The sequence below is a fragment of the Drosophila kikkawai genome, chromosome 3L (assembly GCF_030179895.1).
Source record: "Drosophila kikkawai strain 14028-0561.14 chromosome 3L, DkikHiC1v2, whole genome shotgun sequence".
NCBI classification, from domain to species: domain Eukaryota; kingdom Metazoa; phylum Arthropoda; class Insecta; order Diptera; family Drosophilidae; genus Drosophila; species Drosophila kikkawai.
The window spans coordinates 12,160,093-12,180,011 of NC_091730.1; the positions used below are offsets into that span (position 1 = coordinate 12,160,093).

At 37.0% G+C, this 19,919-nt stretch overlaps 1 protein-coding gene across 18 annotated transcripts in view; it reads left to right on the forward strand.

The window, feature by feature from the left end:
- Positions 1-19,406, forward strand: part of shep (alan shepard) — a 142,326-nt gene extending 122,920 nt beyond the window's left edge. For 6 of the 18 annotated variants that reach the window (XM_070285942.1, XM_070285943.1, XM_041775334.2 and 3 more), the window contains 8 exons: positions 8,447-8,700; positions 10,950-11,008; positions 12,294-12,418; positions 15,695-15,836; positions 16,004-16,374; positions 16,598-16,762; positions 17,125-17,300; positions 18,551-19,406. In XM_070285942.1, the coding sequence (XP_070142043.1) occupies positions 8,447-8,700; positions 10,950-11,008; positions 12,294-12,418; positions 15,695-15,836; positions 16,004-16,374; positions 16,598-16,762; positions 17,125-17,289 (1,281 nt within the window). In that variant the 3' untranslated portion in view covers positions 17,290-17,300; positions 18,551-19,406. Of the gene's footprint in view, positions 1-8,446; positions 8,701-10,949; positions 11,009-12,293; positions 12,419-15,694; positions 15,837-16,003; positions 16,375-16,597; positions 16,763-17,124; positions 17,301-18,389; positions 18,431-18,550 lie in introns of all 18 variants that reach the window. The other 12 variants (XM_070285944.1, XM_070285937.1, XR_011445017.1 and 9 more) reach the window with 11 other exon arrangements.
- The last annotated feature ends 513 nt before the right edge of the window (positions 19,407-19,919 follow it).

Below are 19,919 nucleotides of genomic sequence, written 5' to 3' on the forward strand. Positions count from 1 at the left end.
CCAATAAAAAGTATTTTATATTTTAAAAAGATGGAAGAGAGAACGACGAATTTTTAGCTGCAAAAATAATAGACTGACATTCTGTAGCCAAAAATAAATTTAAATATTTGTCGGAGATAAATTCTGGGAAGAACGCTTCTCTTAAGAAGCGTTGCGCTAGGCATAGCAGCAGAGACGAGCGCAGTCTCTGCTGGCGAGTGAGGTCCGTTGTCGCGCTACCGAAAGTCATAGGAGAGAAAGAGAGGTATATAGATCAACTGAATTAAGAACGTGGACAGAAGATATAAATGGATGGAGAGAAGGGAGTGGAAGTTTAGTTTGGTTTGGTAACGATCGGCAACGGAACTCGCTGTGCTACCGCGCGAGGATATGAATATGGACGAAACTATCGCGCCTCTGACATCAGAAGTGGGATCGGCTCCGCCACCTGAACAAAGCCCGATCCAATATATGGCCGCGTTGGAGAAACAAAACAGAAATTTAATGGAAATAATAAAAACCATGCAGACACCAAAAGCACCGGCGTCGGACGGGAGGACAACGCATGTGACACTGCCCAAGTTCAATCCCGATGGTGCTGGAGCGGATGCATCAGCTTGGTGCACGACGACTGATTTGATTTTCGCAGACAACATCGTTGAAGGCAGCGCACTAGTGATCACTCTCAGCAAGGCGCTGGAAGGCAGTGCCTCTCAATGGCTCTCCCAGATATGCTTCGCCGGCATCACTTGGACTCAATTCAAGGAATTATTCATCCAACGATTCGTGGGCATTGAGACAACGGCTGCTGCAGTGATGAACGTTCTTAACGGGCGTCCCAAGTCCGGAGAGAGCTATGCTGAGTATGGCAACCGCATAGTCACCCTACTACTGTCCAAGTGGAAGGCTAAGGATATGGAGGAGATTGCTGTGTCAATTGCTTTAGCTCACATGGCACAAATCGACAATAATTTGTTGCGTTGTGTTTTTACCACCAATGTGTCAACGCGTAATGAGCTACATCGGCAGCTGCAGGCGTACGCATTCAACAAACGCAAACACGAACCGGATGAATACTCGGAGAGGAAAAAACTACAGCAGCTGAAGTGCCATTTTTGTGGAAAAGTGGGACACGAGTATGCCCAATGCCGTGCTCGAATGGAGAAGGTACACGAAAAAGGAAAGATGTACAATGGAGGCAGCGGTTCCGAAGCGAAGGATCGTCCAAACATTAGATGCTTCAGATGCGACGAAGTTGGACATGTGGCCTCTGTGTGTCCCAAAGGTCGTACTCATGGAATGGACAAGGAGAAGCGCGTAGACATACTTACGTCAAATAGACGAGAGTAAAGGTTTGGTTAATCAGATGGGTGAGCCAATTCTTATTTTGTGTTTGTTTTGCTCAAAAAAAAAAAAAAATAAAAAAAAAAATTAAATGGAATTATCCAATCAAATTGTTGGAAGAAGAAATAAATAATTTAGCCTTCTTAAGAGGAGTTTGCGACAATATTGTGGAGAGCAATTAGTTGGAGAATTATAGGAAGAATTCCAAGGTGACTTTGTGTCCCAAAGTGGGAAATTATATGTGGACGGCATCAGGGAATGCTCGTCGGAAGTGGTTTGTGGACGGCATCAGGGAATGTGCGTCGAAAATAGTAGTGGACGGCATCAGGGAATGTGCGTCGGAAGTGGCATGTGGACGGCATCAGGGAATGTGCGTCGGAAGTGGCATGTGGACGGCATCAGGGAATGTGCGTCGGAAGTGGTATGTGGACGGCATCAGGGAATGTGCGTCGGTGTCCCGGAGTGGAACATATGTAGAATGTGGACGGCATCAGGGAATGTGCGTCGGTGTCCCGGAATGGGAAATGATATGTGGACGGCATTGGAGGATGTGCGTCGGAGATAGTATGTGGACGGCATCAGGGAATGTGCGTCGGAAATAGTATGAGGACGGCATCAGGGAATGTGCGTCGGTGTCCCTGAGTGGAACTTATGTAGAGTGTGGACGGCATCAGGGAATGCGCGTCGGTGTTCCGGAGTGGAACATAGAATGTGGACGGCATCGGGAGATGTGCGTCAGTGTCCCACTAGAGGAAATGTTGTAGCAGTATGACAGCTGTCTCGCAGGGACGAGAAGTGTTATGGCGGAGGTCTTGGTGACCTGGTAATGTTGATGAAGAAGAAAATTATGTAACAGAAAATTACAATTTTTGAAGTTGCATGGAGTTACAGTGGAGCCACTGTAGCTCTATTTGAGTTTGTGAAGAGAAATTGAAAGTGTATGTTTATTGGTTGAGTCAGAATTAGCTATTGGTTGGAAAGTGACTCAATTATTGGTTAACTGAATAAGAGAATATAAGGAAAAGAAAAAGCATTGAATGAATCAAAGTTAGGAAAAGAATAAGAAAGTTATTGTGATTTATTCCTTTTGATTTATGTGGTTAATGCCGAGCTCAACACACAGGGACGTGTGGTAGGTCAGGAAGGCCGTGTCGGAGATAAATTCTGGGAAGAACGCTTCTCTTAAGAAGCGTTGCGCTAGGCATAGCAGCAGAGACGAGAGCAGTCTGAATTCGGGGAAGTACGCTTTTTCTAAGAAGCGCATCGCGAGGCATAGCAGCAGAGACGAGCGCAGTCTCTGCTGGCGAGTGAGGTCCGTTGTCGCGCTACCGAAAGTCATAGGAGAGAAAGAGAGGTATATAGATCAACTGAATTAAGAACGTGGACAGAAGATATAAATGGATGGAGAGAAGGGAGTGGAAGTTTAGTTTGGTTTGGTAACGATCGGCAACGGAACTCGCTGTGCTACCGCGCGAGGATATGAATATGGACGAAACTATCGCGCCTCTGACATATTTATAAATAAATATTTTGAAGAGAATCAAATATTACAGCAAAATTATTTTTAATTTGGCTGCTAACAAGACCATTTATTTATAAATAAACTTGAGCTTCTGCGAATTTATGGGGTCACTAGAAATTGCATTGAGTTTCTTGGAAGGAATTCATAAATTTTCTTTGATTACAGTCTTATCAGCGATGATTATAAAAGTTACTTGGCAACTCTTTTGTTGTAGATAAATTATACAACTTAATTTTGGTTTGAAGGTCGGGTTTAATGACCGTATCCCGACTGTTTAAACAAAAGAGCAATGTTTTCATGCTCATAATTATTGTGGACATGCCATTGACCCCCTGGAAAGTACAGCCTATAATTTGAAATTGAAAATTCTTTGTGAGAAAAGGAATTATTGCTGATAAACCGCTTGCTTTCACATGAATTATTATTTCTCGTCTCCTTTCTTTTTTTTGTGTGGGTGGTGGTTGGGTGCTGAGAGAAAATTTCATACATTTTTCTCTGGTTTTGTGAGTAAAATTCCACCTGCAGATAATTCGAAATTCTTTCTACGCCGAGTTCTGAACGAACTGCCGTTGGCACGTCAAATATTTGCCGAGAAAGGCCTTAACCTAAACCCCCCAAAACGCCCCTACCTCTTGTGGGCATGACTTGCGTCAATTATTGAGGGGAAATCCCCTTCCATTCGTTCTTTTTTCCAGGGGGTTTTCTGCTGCCTGTTATCTGACGCTTAACATTTCCCAGCTTCCTAGCAGCAGCAGATGAATTCATCTATCCATCTATCAGTTCCGTGCCAGCTTCCAGTTCGAGAACCCAAACGCATTTAATTTATATAAGTCACGTGAGCGGCATTTTTTATGCGGAAAAGCCATGAGAGGATAGAATGGTGGTGGTGTTGTGGTGGTGTCCTGGTCCAATCAGAGGAAAATCCGGATTTGGCAGCCTGATTTGATGAGTTTTGCAACCCCCACAAAGGGGTTTTTGCTTAAAAAAAAAATCGGAAAACATTTTGAGCTGTAGAGAAAGGGCCTTCAAGAAGAGTCTTAATTTGTCCTAAATTACAGATGATGTATTCTTATATTTCTTTAGACTCTATATATGCAAATTATCTTCTAAAATTCCTTTCCAAAAAAAATAAGGATTTTTAACCCTTAAGTAATTGAAACATCTCACATAAACCCCCATTCTCTATGGACCTACATATTGCTAACCAAATTTGACAGGCTGGCAAGTACTTGGACAAATAATAACTGTCAACTAATCGTGATGGAGTGGATTTATGTGGGGCCGAGATTTAGTGACTAAAAATGAGTGGAGTGCATCCATTTCGTATGCGTCTTTGGTCTTTGCATTTTGATTTATTAGCCTAAGCGACCCCGGACCCCCTCGAGGCTCCTGGTTCTCTATGAGAAGACTCAGCTCTCTTTTTGGCTTAAGTGAATTATATATTTTATGTGTGGCTCTGCTCATGTCGCCACGAACATCATAAATCACACAAAAGTCCATTTGTATTTCACACTTCTTGGCACGTGACTCTTTCAAGCGGATCTCTCGGTGGAGATCTTTGACTTTGGTTTCTCTTCTGCCTTTTGGAGTTTTTATTATATTTGTTTACTTTATTTTCTTTTTGGTAATAATTGTTGATGGCTTCTTAATGGAGATGTTGGCACTGGAGAAGTTTGTGATTGAAATTGCAGAGAGGGGGCAAGATATTGAAAAGATAATTAAAAGGGGAAAAGTAGGAAGGTTATGGGTTTACCTTTGATATTTTTGCATTTGATTATTATATTTTTTCTGAAATAAATTAAAAAGCAATAGAATAATAAATAGAATAAGCATTTTTAACTTTAAATCATAAATAATACAATCTGTATTGACAACAAACCACCCTTATTCTTGATGATTTCTTTTTATAATAACTCACTTTTCTCTAACTCCTTCGCTACCACTTTTCATCTGACATTTTGTCAAAGCATTAAAATAAAAAGGCCAGCTGTCAATCTTCATAATCGATATTTAAGGGCCATTTCCTGTGTTAGTCTTGGACCCATATCAAAAGTAGTTACGGCTCACCTACCTACGATGACCCCTGAAGGGTCTTGTGTTACCCTTCAACTCAACTCCCTCCCTCCTTCCTTCTGAGGAAAAACCTTTGTCTAATCTAGTGAAAACCGAAATGGAAGAACAAACGAACAAAACAGTCATAAATTGAGGCCATTAACAATTGCGTGTTTTGGCATCGTCATCGTCACAGAACCGAACCGAATCGAAATCGAATGGAATGGTGGTATGGCATCCATCGACGACATCATTTCTCGTTGTGTCCCATCGCTGCCGGGGCGGGCAATCAAAAAGTTTAGCTTATGCCATTAAATTGTATTTTTAGTTGGCTCCGCTTTTGCTCATGCAAATGCAATAAATAAGTAAACAAATTAAATGCGCATAAATAACAGCGGAACAGAGGAGCAGCGGAAAAGCAAGCGTCGAAATACAAACGGCAAAGAGGTTAACACATCCCAACTATCGTGCTAATGTGCATAAACTTTTTTTTGTTTCTCTCTCTCAAATACAGTTGGCCAAAGTCTCAGGCACGTGTGGGCCACAAAAATTGGGAGAAAAGCACAAGAAATATGGTGAAAAATAGCTACCGAAAGAGCCAAACAAAACGCAATCCCAGATAACTTAACTAAATCTAAAAAAAAAAAGCGAAAAGGCAACGAAGAACCGCGCAGATTTCGCAGCGTGAAATTTTTTGCAAATGACGCAATTTTTTTTGCAAAAAAAAAAAAAACAACAAAAAACGAAGAACTAGAAAAAATACAACAGTAAAAAGCCAAGCTGACGATATAAAAACAGTAAAAAGAACAACAAATTAAATAAAATAAAAAGCCAGCCAGCCAAGTTGTCGTTTGCTCATTTTAGCGTGACACACATAAGAACACACACACACACAGGGAGAACATAATATAAATTTAATATAAATATACAGTAGGCAATCGATATAGGAAAAAATTAAAAATAAAGAGTACTGTTTTTTAGTTATTTTTTAATAAATAAGGGAATTACGGAACATAATTTAATGTTAAATAGCTTAGTGTGAAATTATGTTTTATAATCCCTTAATTATTTTTAAAATAAATTGAAAAAAGAAAAAACTAAAAAGAAAAGGTACTTTTTAGTTTTTTCTTATAATTTTACTTACTGTTATTTATTAATTGTAATAAATTTTACTAATTAAATACATAATATTATAATTATATAACTAATTTTCTCCCTATACTTCATATATAATAATTATTTAAATAAATTCCCAAGAGTTAACTATACTTTAAAACCTTCCACTGTAAATATATTATATAAATGTGCCCATGTGTTAGCTTACTTATTTAGATATTGTCCGCGTCGTTGCTGTGTGCATAAAATTATTAGAACGATATAATTTCATTATCAGACAAGCGTCGAGGCAGCCAGCTAAGGCAGCTAAAAGAAGAGAGAAAAGTTCATTGGCACACAGGGCGTATGAGTGTTGTTTGGCTCAAGTATTTTTGCAAACAGACAGACACACACATTCGCACACACACTCACTCGCAGTGTAGAGCAGATAAACAATTGCTGACTACTAAAATTGCTGCCTGAATTTATTATTTAATTATGTTTTGCATGCGAGAAGAAGAGGCAGTAGCAAGGGAGAGAGGCCATGGTTGTGCCTAGTCTAGGGCCATGGAAAACTGTACAAATTGTACCCGAGTGAGTACATCTCTTAGATGTGACTTGGACTTACTTAACGAGTTTGGGGAGTCTCAAAGTTTATTTGGTCTTGGCTACCAGAGATAGCAGAAAGAGCAGAGTTTATGATTTGTGTTTGCCAGCTCGCTGAGGCGTGACTTCCACGACTGTGTTGATAAATGCGAAAGAAAAAAAGAAAGAAAAACACATGCGTGGGAGTACATTTTATCAGCTTTTGTCAGCCAGAGTTCCTCAAAAAAAGGAAATTAAGTATACGACAGGTGGATCGTCTCCTTTTTATTCACAAGGTTTTTAGTAAAGTTACATACTCTTCGAGTTAAAACTCTTTTCTGGAGCTATTCATACACTAAAAAAGGTCAAATGTTTATCCACTTGATTCACTACTTTTTACATTTTAAATCTGTAAAAATTCGAAAGGTTTAGTAAACATTTTCAGCCCTGACACGAATCAATTAGCAAGCTGTCGTCTATTCTTTTTTTTTCTCTCTCTAAATAACCTCCAGGATTCAGTGGCTTTCATGGAAATGGATTTTGCGGCTGGCTAAAAAGTTTGCCAATCCGCAAAAACCTTTTTTCCCTTCTTTATTTATACGTAAAACAAAAGAGAAATCCAACAAAAAAAATGTGTTTCGCTTGATTTTTCGGTTAGCATTTTTGGGAATTTGCGTTTGGAACTTTTCCTTCACTCACACTTGTTGTTGTTGAATGCATATTTTAGCATTTTCCCCGCTGCTGCTGTTGCGAATAAAATAATGTTTTTGGCAAATTTTCAAAAATGTATCAATGGCAAAGTTTGGAGCGAGCGAGTGTGTGTGTGTGTGTTGAGCTTTTGTTTGTTGCATACAAATTTTATAGATTTTCAACGCCTTCGAGTGCAGCTGCCAAATATCCTGGAGCCTTATATGCAAAGCTCAGGCTCTCCTGCTTTCACCCTCTGTCTCTCTGGCATACATGTGAGGCAGGCATTTTAAGTGAAAAACGCCATCGTCATGGCTGTCGTCGACATGCCAATGCTTCCGTCTCTCTCTCTTTCTCTTCCACCTCTCTCTCTATCTGTCCTCACCTCTATGGCTGGCTATCCTTTCCATCTCTAACCCCATCTCTATCCATTGTGTGGGGCCAAGAAGCAGCAGCATTCAATAACTTCGAATGGCAGCAGCTATTCCAGTTGGAATTTCAATAAAAATACTTGTCCAGTGTCTCTCTTCTTTTTACTTATACATAGTAGATTGTGGCAGCCAAATCGCTTAATATTATCGACATGCTTTTGCACTAAAAACATTTAAATATTGCATTTATTTTTTGGAATAAAAACCTTAAAATTAATTTTTTTAACATATGCAAAACATATGTTTTTACAAAAGCCTTAAAATAAGTATAGAAAAATCTTTTTTTTTTTTTTTTTTTTTAATTTTGTAAAACTTAGTTTACCTACTAATTTTAATATTTTGTATTATTTTAGTTTTTCTTTTACATAACGAATAAGTAGGAAAGCTTTAGTTAAGTCAATCCTATGGTGATATACCCGCTACCAAAAGTATTTGTATAATAATTCTTAAATATATGAAAAACTTAAATTAAAATGTTGACAAAGGAACATAAATGTTGCTGGAAACATGTTGCGCAATACCCAAATATAAATAAGTGTTGCTAGGAACATGTTGAGCAACATCCACTTGATAAGACGAATAAAGATGTTGCAGAAAGTTCTACTTTATTTAAAATCAATTTACATTAAACCGAAATTCATAAGAAGTTTCTCTCTTATACAAATTATTTTCTAGATAAATTATATGAATTTATTTTTAAAATATATTATTCAATACTAATTCTCTACTTTCCCCCTTTGATCTTTTACAGTACGGCCAGCGAGTGCCGACGGCAGCCTCACCGAGCAACACCAACTCGAGCAGCTCCTCGAACACGGGCTCCCAGAGCGGAACGCTGAGCACCAGCCTGAGCAACACGACGAATACCAACACGAACATGGGTCCCAACGGCACGGCACAGAATCAAAACCAGCAGGGCGGCGAGCAGTTGTCCAAGACAAATCTCTACATACGCGGACTGCAGCAGGGCACAACCGACAAGGATCTAGTTAATATGTGTGCACAGTGAGTACCAAAAAGGGGGATACCATTTGCATTTCGAATGGTCTGCCAAAAATAAAATCACACAAATCAGAGAAATCAGATATGAATGCAATCAAGCCTTTCTCTCTCTCTCAGCTCGTTGGTGCGTTCTGTGCCCTGCGGTTTTCCATCTTGTCCCTGAGGCATTGGTCTACCTATCACATTAAATTGCATTATGGCTGCCAAGGCACGGCTCCCTGGGCAGGAGGCCATTATGCAAATTCACTTTAATTGTTTTTGCAGCTCCAGGGTTCTCATGTACAGCACATGTATGTATATGTATACATCTCAATGTATGTGTATCAATTTGTATATTAATTTGTATAGGGCCTTTGAAGAGCCGAAGCAGTTGCTAGATGCCTTTGAGCAAGATGCATGACTACCTCGATTTTAATTGAACATTAATAACTGGCAGTGTGGGTTAATTTAGGGGACATAGGCAGTGGAAGTTAATGAAGAAAAACGGTAGAAATCCTTGGAAAATGTTGGAAAGGAATGGGACATTAGAAACGTATTTATTGGAAACATTTTTGGTACTCTAAGTGGCAAAATAGGTGTTTTAAATCGATATTTAACATTTAAAAACTAGAAAGTCTCTAAAACTCATTCTAAACTAAACATTATATATAGATTTTACCCTTATATAGGAATAGTTCTTCATTTTTTAGATAACGAATACATTTCGTAAGTTAAAATGTAATGAAATACACTAACCATATCTAAATGTAACAAAATACTGACGCAATGGAATACATTTTAATTTTCTGGGTATAATATATGATTTTTACCCAAATTGTATTCACTTGCGTTCCTTTTTTTCTCGTTTGTACATTTAGAAATTTGACAATGTATTCCATTCTCTGCCACTTGGCTTGACCGTATCTTTGAGATACGCTTGTATATACATATATCTATCTTTGGTGCCACATCAGGCATACGAAATGCCATCCATACGAAATGAACTAATTGGAAATGTGTGTGACCGACTATTGATTTGCCCCCACGGAGCCAGAGTTTCGGAACCCCGAAAACCATTTCCATCCGCTGTACCCCATCCCCAATGCCTGCTCCCAATCCCATTCCCTCTGCTAATGAGCGGCTTAGCCTCAGTCCATTCCGCTTGGCTGCGTTTTCATAAAGCCACCCACCACCACCAACATTGAGAAGAAGGTCCTTTGCTCTCCATCCTCCTTGCTTCGGGCGGCCAAAAAGTAACCCCCAAAAAAGCAACACTCTTTCCACTTCCACTTCTACTTCCTCCTTTCCTGACTTACTTTCTGCAAACTAAACAAAATCCACTAATTAGTGCGCACGCTTCATCAAAAAATGAACTTTTTTGTTTTGGGGAGCCCGCCAAAATCATTTTTGGCCTCAGGAAGAAGGGAGTAAGAGAAGAAAGAGGAGTGAGTAGGTAAAAACAAGAAAATCAACATTATTATTATGTGTGTATTACGTATACGCACCGTTGGCCACTTGATTATGGTCATGCCATTTCTTTTCTACATAAAAAAACAACTTATTTGCGGCGTCGTCACACGAACATAAAAATACTAATGAAAAGCGCTTATAGCGGAAGCAGAAGGGATCGGGGGGATTCCCAAGTCAAGTAATTAAATTGAAGGTTAATTTGTTTTGCTTTTTTATGCTGCAGAGTCAGAGTCTCTCACTCCTGCTACTCCTGCAGGCAATCAAAATAAGCGGCTTATTAGTAGTTGGGCAAGGCTTAGTGCTTCCAGGGCTTTAATGTTATTATAACCATGTATTTATGGCAATAGTGAGTGGGAATGGGGTCCAGCTAGCTAGCTAGTGTAACTAGGAAGGTATCGATTTAATTTCTGGACAATAATTGCCAGGCATAAATGAGCAGCAACAGCAGGAAGGATGCCGCAAAGGGTTGTACACATTACCATTGCCTACTTTGCAGCGCTCGAGCATAAAAATTGCATTTTAATGACACTTTAATTGCTTATGCTAAAGGTAAACCAGTCCAGGTGTCTATCTCTATCGTAACCGCCACCCCACCATCTAAGCATTATCTGTGGCACGTGGCACCATGCCACCGGCACGCACCCACCCTGCCCGAGGGATAGAGACTTGAATGTGTTTATAATCTGATTATCCACTCTTGTTGTTGTCATGCAACGACAACATATATCCTTTTTAGGTATCCAATATTAACCACACCTGTGTCTCTCTCTCTTTCTTTCTCTTTTTTGCCTCTAACTTTTCAGATACGGAACAATTATATCAACCAAGGCTATTTTAGATAAAACAACAAACAAATGTAAAGGTATTTTTTTCTTCACCATTCTCATCATTATTTTATTTATGTGTGTTTTTGTACAAGTATTATTAGTATGTGTTTATGTAAAAAAAAAAAAAAGAAAAGAACAAGATATCCAAAAAGAACGCAAGAAAAGAAAAGAATATAAACAACCAAAAACTGAAATTTCATTAATTTCCTTTGTATTATTTTCTTGGTTGGTTTTGTTTACAAAATGCTGAGTACTAATTGGAATTTAATTTGATTCTTAGAATTAATATTTATAAATTCTTGTATTCCAAGAGAGCACTCAGCATTTGTTTTTCTTAAATTAAAAAACTTGAGTTTTTTAAAACAATTGATCACAACTTTTATTGCTCGTTCGTTATTGTGTAGGTTATATTATATTATATATATTTTCAATATACCATAAAAGTATATTTGTTCTATACATATCATTTTCGAAATTAAATATATTGGCATTCTAACCAGTTTGCAATTGATTTCCTTCTACTTGCCCTGAGTTCCTCAGTTCGGTTTCCTTCTCATTTCGCAATCGTGTCATTCATGCATTTCCACTGTACTTTTACAACCGATATATAAATATATATTTTAACTGCTACTGATGCACTCGACTAATTACCATTTCGATTATGAAAATATGTAAATATTCCCGGTAAATGAACGAGCTGTATGAATTGTGTATCTGCTGCTCTCTATCTCTGTCTCTATCTATCGATGTATGTGCGTGTATCGATATAAATATACTTTTTAATATATATATAATTTTTTAAAATTATTTTAAGAGTTCTTTTTGTTGGTGTTGTGTTCCCCGCTGAATCTAATTAATTATTAATTTAATTTTCACCCGTTTTTTCTTCCTCCCCCTCTCTCTCTCTCGTAAAATATATATTTTGTTTTTGTTCAATTTCGTTCTTTTCGGTTTCGTTTTTGTTTTCGTTGCACGTGACCCAATGCGAAAATTACACCTCTATTTTTTTTTTTTTAATTCCTTTTCGATTGAATTTTCGATTTCAATTTTCAATTTGTGTGCCAAACAAATATTGGACTATAAATAAACATCTCTCCTCTCGCTCTTTCTCTGCCAATATATTTATTATATATTTATATATATATATATTTATACATGCAATTAAAAAAAATAAAAATAAAATTCCCTCCCCACCCGCAACACACAAAAACAACAACAAAAAATAAACAAAACGAAAAACAACAATTAAAAAAAAAAAAAAAATGAAAAATACAAAAACGAAAACAACGAAAAACAAAAACAAAATATGCTTTTTTGCAGGTTACGGCTTCGTCGACTTCGAGCAGCCAGCCTTCGCCGAGTGCGCCGTAAAAGGATTGCAGGGGAAGGGCGTGCAAGCTCAGATGGCCAAAGTGGGTATCTGGGTGCTTCATAGGCCGGCCATTGTACGTTTGTTTGCATGCAAGTAATACTCACCCCCCACACACCGCAAAAAGTGTCCCATCCCAAAGAGAACCCCAAGCCTGTCCCTTACCCTTTCCCTTGCCAAACTTTCCAAACTTTCCCTAATCCGTTTCCTTATATCCTTTTTTTACCAAATCATTTTTGTGCATTTCGTTTTAAATTGTACCGCCTAGAAGTTGTCTTTCTCTAGTCCAGAGTATTATTTTATTGTTTAAGTTTCAGACATGATTTAGTTTTTCAGTTGGGATTTGGGATTGCATTTTCAAAGGTTTTTTTAGAGAGAATTTTGGTCAAAAAGCAATTATATTTTCCTAACCAACATAGACCGATTTTTATGACGGAAAGTTTTTATAATTTCAAAGTTTATGAATGTCTGTTTAAAATATTTTAAAACATGAACAGTTTTTATTGAAAAGAGGAAGAATTTAAAACCAGAATCAAGTCATTTTAAGGATTTATATATTAACTATTTGGATATAGATTTATTTATAATTTTATAATATTAATAATTTTTTTAATATTATTATTATTAATCTGAAACTATTGAGTTCCAAAATACATGAAATATATAGCTTATCATTATATGGTATTCTCCAAAACTAAAGCTAGCTTTAACTCTTAACTAGTTTTTATTACAAAGTTCAAAAGGAGCCTGTTATTTTATAAATTGGAATGTTCTTAACATAAATGTAAAGATTTCCCTATATATAAATGTCATACGTGAAATCTGCATAAAAGTCGGTCAATGCTAGTGTTGGTATCATTATATCTTACAAATCAGAACCAAATATTTCTTTATTTAACTAAAAAAGAAAATAAAAAACACACTTTTAGGTTCTCAGACCTAATTGTGATGAACCATATGTTAATTATGTTTTCATATGCTTTATCTTTATTGGTTTAACTTCCCTCTCGAGACCCCAGTCCCGATAAAAACCCCCAGAGCCTACCCGAAACCCCAAAAACCTATAGTTCGTAGTGTTGTTCCAAAGACTCTCTTTGTATAACCGTTTGTCGTATACCAAAAGAAAACCACACATACTATATATCTCGATATAACCGAATCTAGACAGAAACAATTTGATAGTAAACCTGAAAACAAGTTACTTTTTAGAATTATTTCCTTTTTTTTACCATCTTTCTTTGCTTAGCGGTAGACTAATTGATAGCGTAATACATATATTTTATAGTGTACATTTCCAAAATATTAATTGAGAATATAACTTCATTTATTAATGACATTCTGTAGTTCATATTTATGAAGCTGGAAAGAGTCATCAAATAAATAATCCCTCTCTTTAATCTTCCTTTAGCAGTTGAATAAAGAACCCCCCAAAAAAATAATGGCATTAAGTGAGAACAATTAATGTTTGTTAGCGGATTTGTTTGGTAAATTAACAGTACTACAGGTATCTTTTGCAGTTTAGCGTAAAACCATTTTCATAAGGTATTCAAATATATTTATATATATTATATATATAGAATGCAGTAACTGAAATGTAAACCCCATTAAATCATTATTAGCCTAGGCCTTACTCATCAAGGTAGACCTAAAGCTGAATTATAGAAGATATTTATTTTTTGTTTTAAATTTAAAAAATCTTTATAGATAAACAAACATTTTAGAACAAGATATTATCTGTATAAAATACATAAACACAAATTACGCTTATTTTCATTAGTTTAGTTTCTCTTAAATAATGAAAACAATTGAAAAGTGTTCAAACTTTTAGCTCTCATATGTAATTTTTTTATGTTTCCAAGAGATTTTACCCATAACTCAATTGTAGCTTAGCTCCTAAATGGGAAATTGGGCTTTAGATATTAAATTTAAGTAGACCTTAGCTAAAGTATTTATCAATTTAAGTAGATCAAGCCAAAAATTAAAATTATTTTACCCATCTTCCTCCCAGAGAGCGGGAAACATTGTAAACATTTCAGTTTTTCAAAATCATAAATCGTAATCAATTATTAGCAGCCATTTACAGCGGCTTACGAGTGCCAAGAGTCTGGGATGGGATGGCCCCGGCATCAATATCAATTTCGGCCATTCATTCGTGCATATTAATAATTTGTAAACAAATCGAAAAGTTTTTCATCCAAAGAGCTTAGCGCCTCGCTCTCTTGTTAGCTTTTTTCCAACTTTATAATCCGATGGCATTAAATGCTCATTAAACACACAAAAACATGGCAAAATAGCGAGAAAAAAACATGGAAAGTTTGCTGTATAATAAAAATCCCAGACCTCATGTATTAGCGTAGGCATTAATGAATTGTAATCCATAGATTTGAACGATTCACACACTCACACACTTACGATTAAATAGAAAAACCAGTACAAATAGCGTATCTCTCTCTTCATATATGATAATATTCTATATATATATTGAATCTGTATATTCAACTGTATAAACTGTATACTCGTATTTTGAAGTTATAGCCAGCCAAAAGTATATAATCAACCTCTCTACTACTTCAACCTACTACAAAGTTTGTTGTTTGAGTACGCAAATTGCTACAAACCTGTGCCGGCCAAAAATCAAACCAAATAAAACCAAAGACAATCTAAACTCTAAGTATAACAAGTCAAACAGATCTCTCATTATAAAACCCTAAAACATTACTGATCAGGTATTTAACTTAGTTAAGCAACGTTTAAGGGCGAAGGTAAAGACACTGAAGGGGGGAAAATCAATCAAGTCAGCGATTAGGTCTCTAAGTTATTCTCCGATAAGTCTCAGGCATTACATCCAAACACTCACACTCTACACACACTCTACACACACTACACACATCTTCGCAAGAGTTAGGCACACTAAAAAGCACACTAACACACTGACAACAGACAAACAGTCCAAAAAGAGTTTGACAACAGAAACATTTTTTGGCTAGCAACTTGAATATTTACTAATGACAAAATCTCTACGTTCTTAATTTCTCTACTCCCCTCTCTCTCTCTAAAAAAAATCAACAACAAATAAAAAACACACTACCCCACACACCCACACACATTTATCAACAACATGCATACGCACACACCAAATAAAAAAAACACACACACACATGCTTACGCCAACTGCTTTTGTGTAACGTTAATTTGTGTGAAACCAAAACAAACAACAACCAACCTAAATCGAAAAAAAAACAACCCACAAATCAAACTAAACTGATTCAATTTCAACAACCACCAACAACAATCAACAACAACAACACCACACCACCCTGATCTGACCCAATTGCATACAACAACCACACAGCAACAGGAACAGGATCCCACAAATTTGTATATTGCAAATTTGCCGCCCCACTTCAAAGAAACTGATCTGGAGGCAATGCTATCGAAATACGGACAAGTTGTTTCGACCAGAATATTGCGTGATCAGCAGATGAACTCCAAGGGTGAGTGTTGGAGTTTATAAATTAACAAACAGGTTGCCACGCAAAACTGTTCCTTTCCCCAAGTGTTCAACTTAATTAACAACCTTTCAAGGTGGCAACCTAGTTTGTTGCAAATCCCCTTCAATAATCATATTCATAATTACTTTATACATCTCTCAACCCTTTAGGCGTTGGCTTTGCCCGCATGGAGAGTCGCGAAAAGTGCGAGCAAATCATTCAGATGTTCAATGGTAACACAATACCGGGTGCCAAAGATCCCCTGCTGGTTAAGTTTGCCGATGGTGGACCCAAAAAGAAGAATCTCTTCAAGACGCCCGATCCGAATGCGCGTGCGTGGCGCGATGTCTCTGCGGAGGGTATACCCGTGGCCTATGATCCCACCCTGCAGCAGAATGGAGTTAGTGTTAATGTTGGCACACCCATTGGTGTTCCATATTCCCGCTTCAGTGCCCCCCAGGTGGGTGGCTATCCAGTGGCTGGCTCCCAATGGATACCCGGTTATATGATGACCCAACCGATCACTCAGGTAGATGATCAGGTGAGTAGTGGAGTAGCATCCATTATGGGGTTTATATATGGCACTGGATTTGAATGAATTACTAAGTAATTGATGTAAAAGAAGCATAGATAATTGTGAAACTAACAAAAGATACTTATTTTTAACAGTATAGATACTTTTTATAGACCAGCCAAGTCCAGTTTCATTTGGGTTTTACCTTGATCCTTGAAAGTGTACTAACTCTTTATCTTAATTTCCTCAGTACATGCAAATGGCGGCTGCCCCTCAGTTGGGCGTTACCTCGTACAAACCGGAGGCAGTGAACCAGGTGCAGCCACGCGGCATCTCGATGATGGTCAGCGGCGACACGGGCGTGCCATATGGAACGATGATGCCCCAGTTGGCCACTCTGCAGATTGGCAACTCTGTAAGCCATTGATCTATTATGAACCCGAAACTCTTTCTCTCGAGTTCCCCTTGCCAAGAGGCAGGCATGCCTCCTTATAGGCCTGCCTGCCTGAGTCCTTGTGGATTGAAAAGAAAGAAAAAGAGTTGAGACAACCTTGAAGATCCACACGAATAGTGTGTGTGTGTTCTTCTCGGTTGGTGTGCTGCTGAGTGTGTAATATCTTGAAAAACGTTGATTGATACTTAATTTTGTACTCTTTCTATTCCTTTCTTTTACTCCAATTATATATTTCCACTTGTTTTCGATTGATTTTTCGATTGGATTTATTTTTGTATTTGTTTTTTTTTTCTCTTTCGTTTTTTTTTCGGTTTCTTTTATAGAACTTTTCTCCATCGTTACAGTATATTAGTCCAACTTACCCATATTATGCACCACCACCAACTATTATACCAACAATGCCAATGACAGATTCCGAACAGGCTAGCACAGCTGCATCACCCGACGAGGCATACACACAGTATCCACATCAAGCCGCTCCCAAATAGGTCTTCGCGAGGTGAGTGAAGTCTTCTCTCTGCCATCAGTGTCTCTCTCCTCTCTGTCTCTCCTCTCTTGGCTCTATCATGGTTTGGGTTTTTGGTCTCCGCCTCTGTCACTATCTCTTCGCTGTCACTGCATCCATCTCTCTGTCCCTGCATTACTATATCTTTTCTGAATTTCTCATCTAAAAGTCACCTAAGAATGTTTCCAGAAAAAGAATTTAATGAAAAAAGAGAAATTTCTTAAGAATCTAAAATATTTATATAAAAAAAAAAAACAAATTAAAAAACTACTAAATTACTGATCTTAATTTTCAAAAGAAAGTAAAGTTTAATTTAAATTTTGGAAAATCTGTAACATATTTAAAAAGATTAAACATACATAAATAAATTAAACTATTAAATAAAAACCTTTCTTGTATAAACAACTTTCGAGTTAATAAGAAAACTTATCCATATTTTTATTGTCGTAGCAGCTTGTCATCCAGTTTTTTGTGTTTACCCACACTGTTTTGCATGTGCGCTGTTTGCTCTTAGAGCAAGACCCAAGCTTCCCTTTGAAACGAGCACTCACCCACCTCGAAATAATAAACCGCCTCACTCGCCTCATTTCATTTTCTTTTACACTGAGCTTTTTCCTTTACCACAAAGGCTACAACACTAAGGATTTATCGAAAAGAAACGTAATATATCGAAATATAGATCATTAACTTTGACGAATCCAAATAAATAAATATTCTAAAATATTCGGAACGCTTTAAAACAAGTAAAATGGAATATTACAATTATATTGATCCGATTTATCTTATTTTCTAACGTTAAAATATCGGTCGTCAAATTTCGATAGTTTCGATATATTAGTATTGATTTCTATACAAAACACTCACAAAACTAACAATCATCATCGGGGCTTCATGTGTTTTGTGTGCTCTGCTTGTTGTTGCTTGCGCCTGTCTGCTTCAGAACTGTTCATTACATTATACTTAATTTTTCAACGATTTATGCCTTTTCAATACTAAACATAAATGCATTTTATTTCTTTCTTCATCCACCCATCATTTTGCGGCTTGAAAACATGGTTGTTGCATACATATTGTTTCATATAGTACAGTTACTAAGCAGCCTAATCACTGGTAACCCTTACTAGGTAAATATCATCTCATTCTATAAACTTGCATGTGACCCTCGGGATGTTGTCTCCCTTTAATATTTAAATCCTTTACTTAGTACAAAGAAAACTTTTACTAATTCTGTGTAATTGTTGCAGCTATAATATATTAGTACCCCATTTGAGTACTATATAATATCGGACGAGAGTGAGAACGTGATGCCCGGTGGAAGCCAAGGAGGGACGAAAATCAAGAGAAAAACGAGGATAAGAAAAAAGGAGTCAACAACAACAACCACCATATGAACAACAACAACACACCACAACTAGCGGAAACAACAAGCAACATTCGGCAGAAGAAACCGGGAAGCAGATGCAGTTCGCATAATTAAATCTAGAGAAAACCTGCAAACCCCAAAAAGATAAAAAAGAAGAAAAAACAGAAAATTATGTATAAATAAGAGAAAGGAGGTTGGGATACGAGAGGATAAAGTTTAGGGGTTACACACGAGCAAAAGGTGAAGCCGCCGCCGCCGGTCTCGAAGTAAACGAGCGCTGAAGACGCGAGTAAAAAGTGAAGAAAAGCAAAGACTAAACTTAAATAATAGAGCATAGTTATACACACTAAAAAAAACAACAACAACAAGCGAGAGCAGCCGCAAAAGCAGAGCTGAAACAACAACAAACAGCAGCTAACAACAAAAAAAAGAAAGAGCGCAGTCGAAAATATTTACAAAAAGAGCACTGCAGGATGCGTAGAATCCGAGTTGAAGAAGCTTGAGTCAAAGTTAAAGGAAGAAAGAGGAAATCTGGCGAGAAAAAACCAATCGCAGATTAGAGTTAAGTTAATTTTGTTAAGCGAAAGTTAGAGGGAGAAGAAACAGTTGCATGATGGGAAAGCCGAGTGGAAGAAGTGATGTAAAAATAGAGGAAGAAACTATTTTGCTAATTTTGAGCTAGCAAAAAAAAAAATTAAAAATCTAAACAAAAAAAAAAAAAAAAACAAAATACAAAACCCGTAAGCAGAGAGAAATTTTGTGAAGTGAAAGAGAAGAAACCCAAAAGCAGAAACAGAAAACAAAAATAAATGTGTGTGCAATGTATGTTAAAACCGTAAAACAAAAAACAGAGCAAATAAAAACGAAACAAAAGTCATTTCGACTCGATGATGATGATGATATAAAACCAAGCATGTAACTCTTAAGTCAAACTTTTGGCAAAGAAACGCGTAAAAAAGCGAAACTTTTTTACCTTTTGGCGGCAAGAAGAAGATTTTTACGATAAAGAAACTCGGACCTTTGTTTCTGTTCTGTTTGTCTAATTTGTAATATTTATTTTTTGTATTTTTTTTGAACCGTGTTGAACAGCACAAAGAGAGTGGAAGAAAGCAGAAGAGAGCGTAGATAGCCACTAAAAAAATGAAAGTAAGGAAAGGATGGTCATTTGATTTCTAATTTTGAGTTTGAACATGAAAATTGTATAAAGCAAAGATCATAAAACATAAACCGAGAGCCGCAAATAGGGAAAT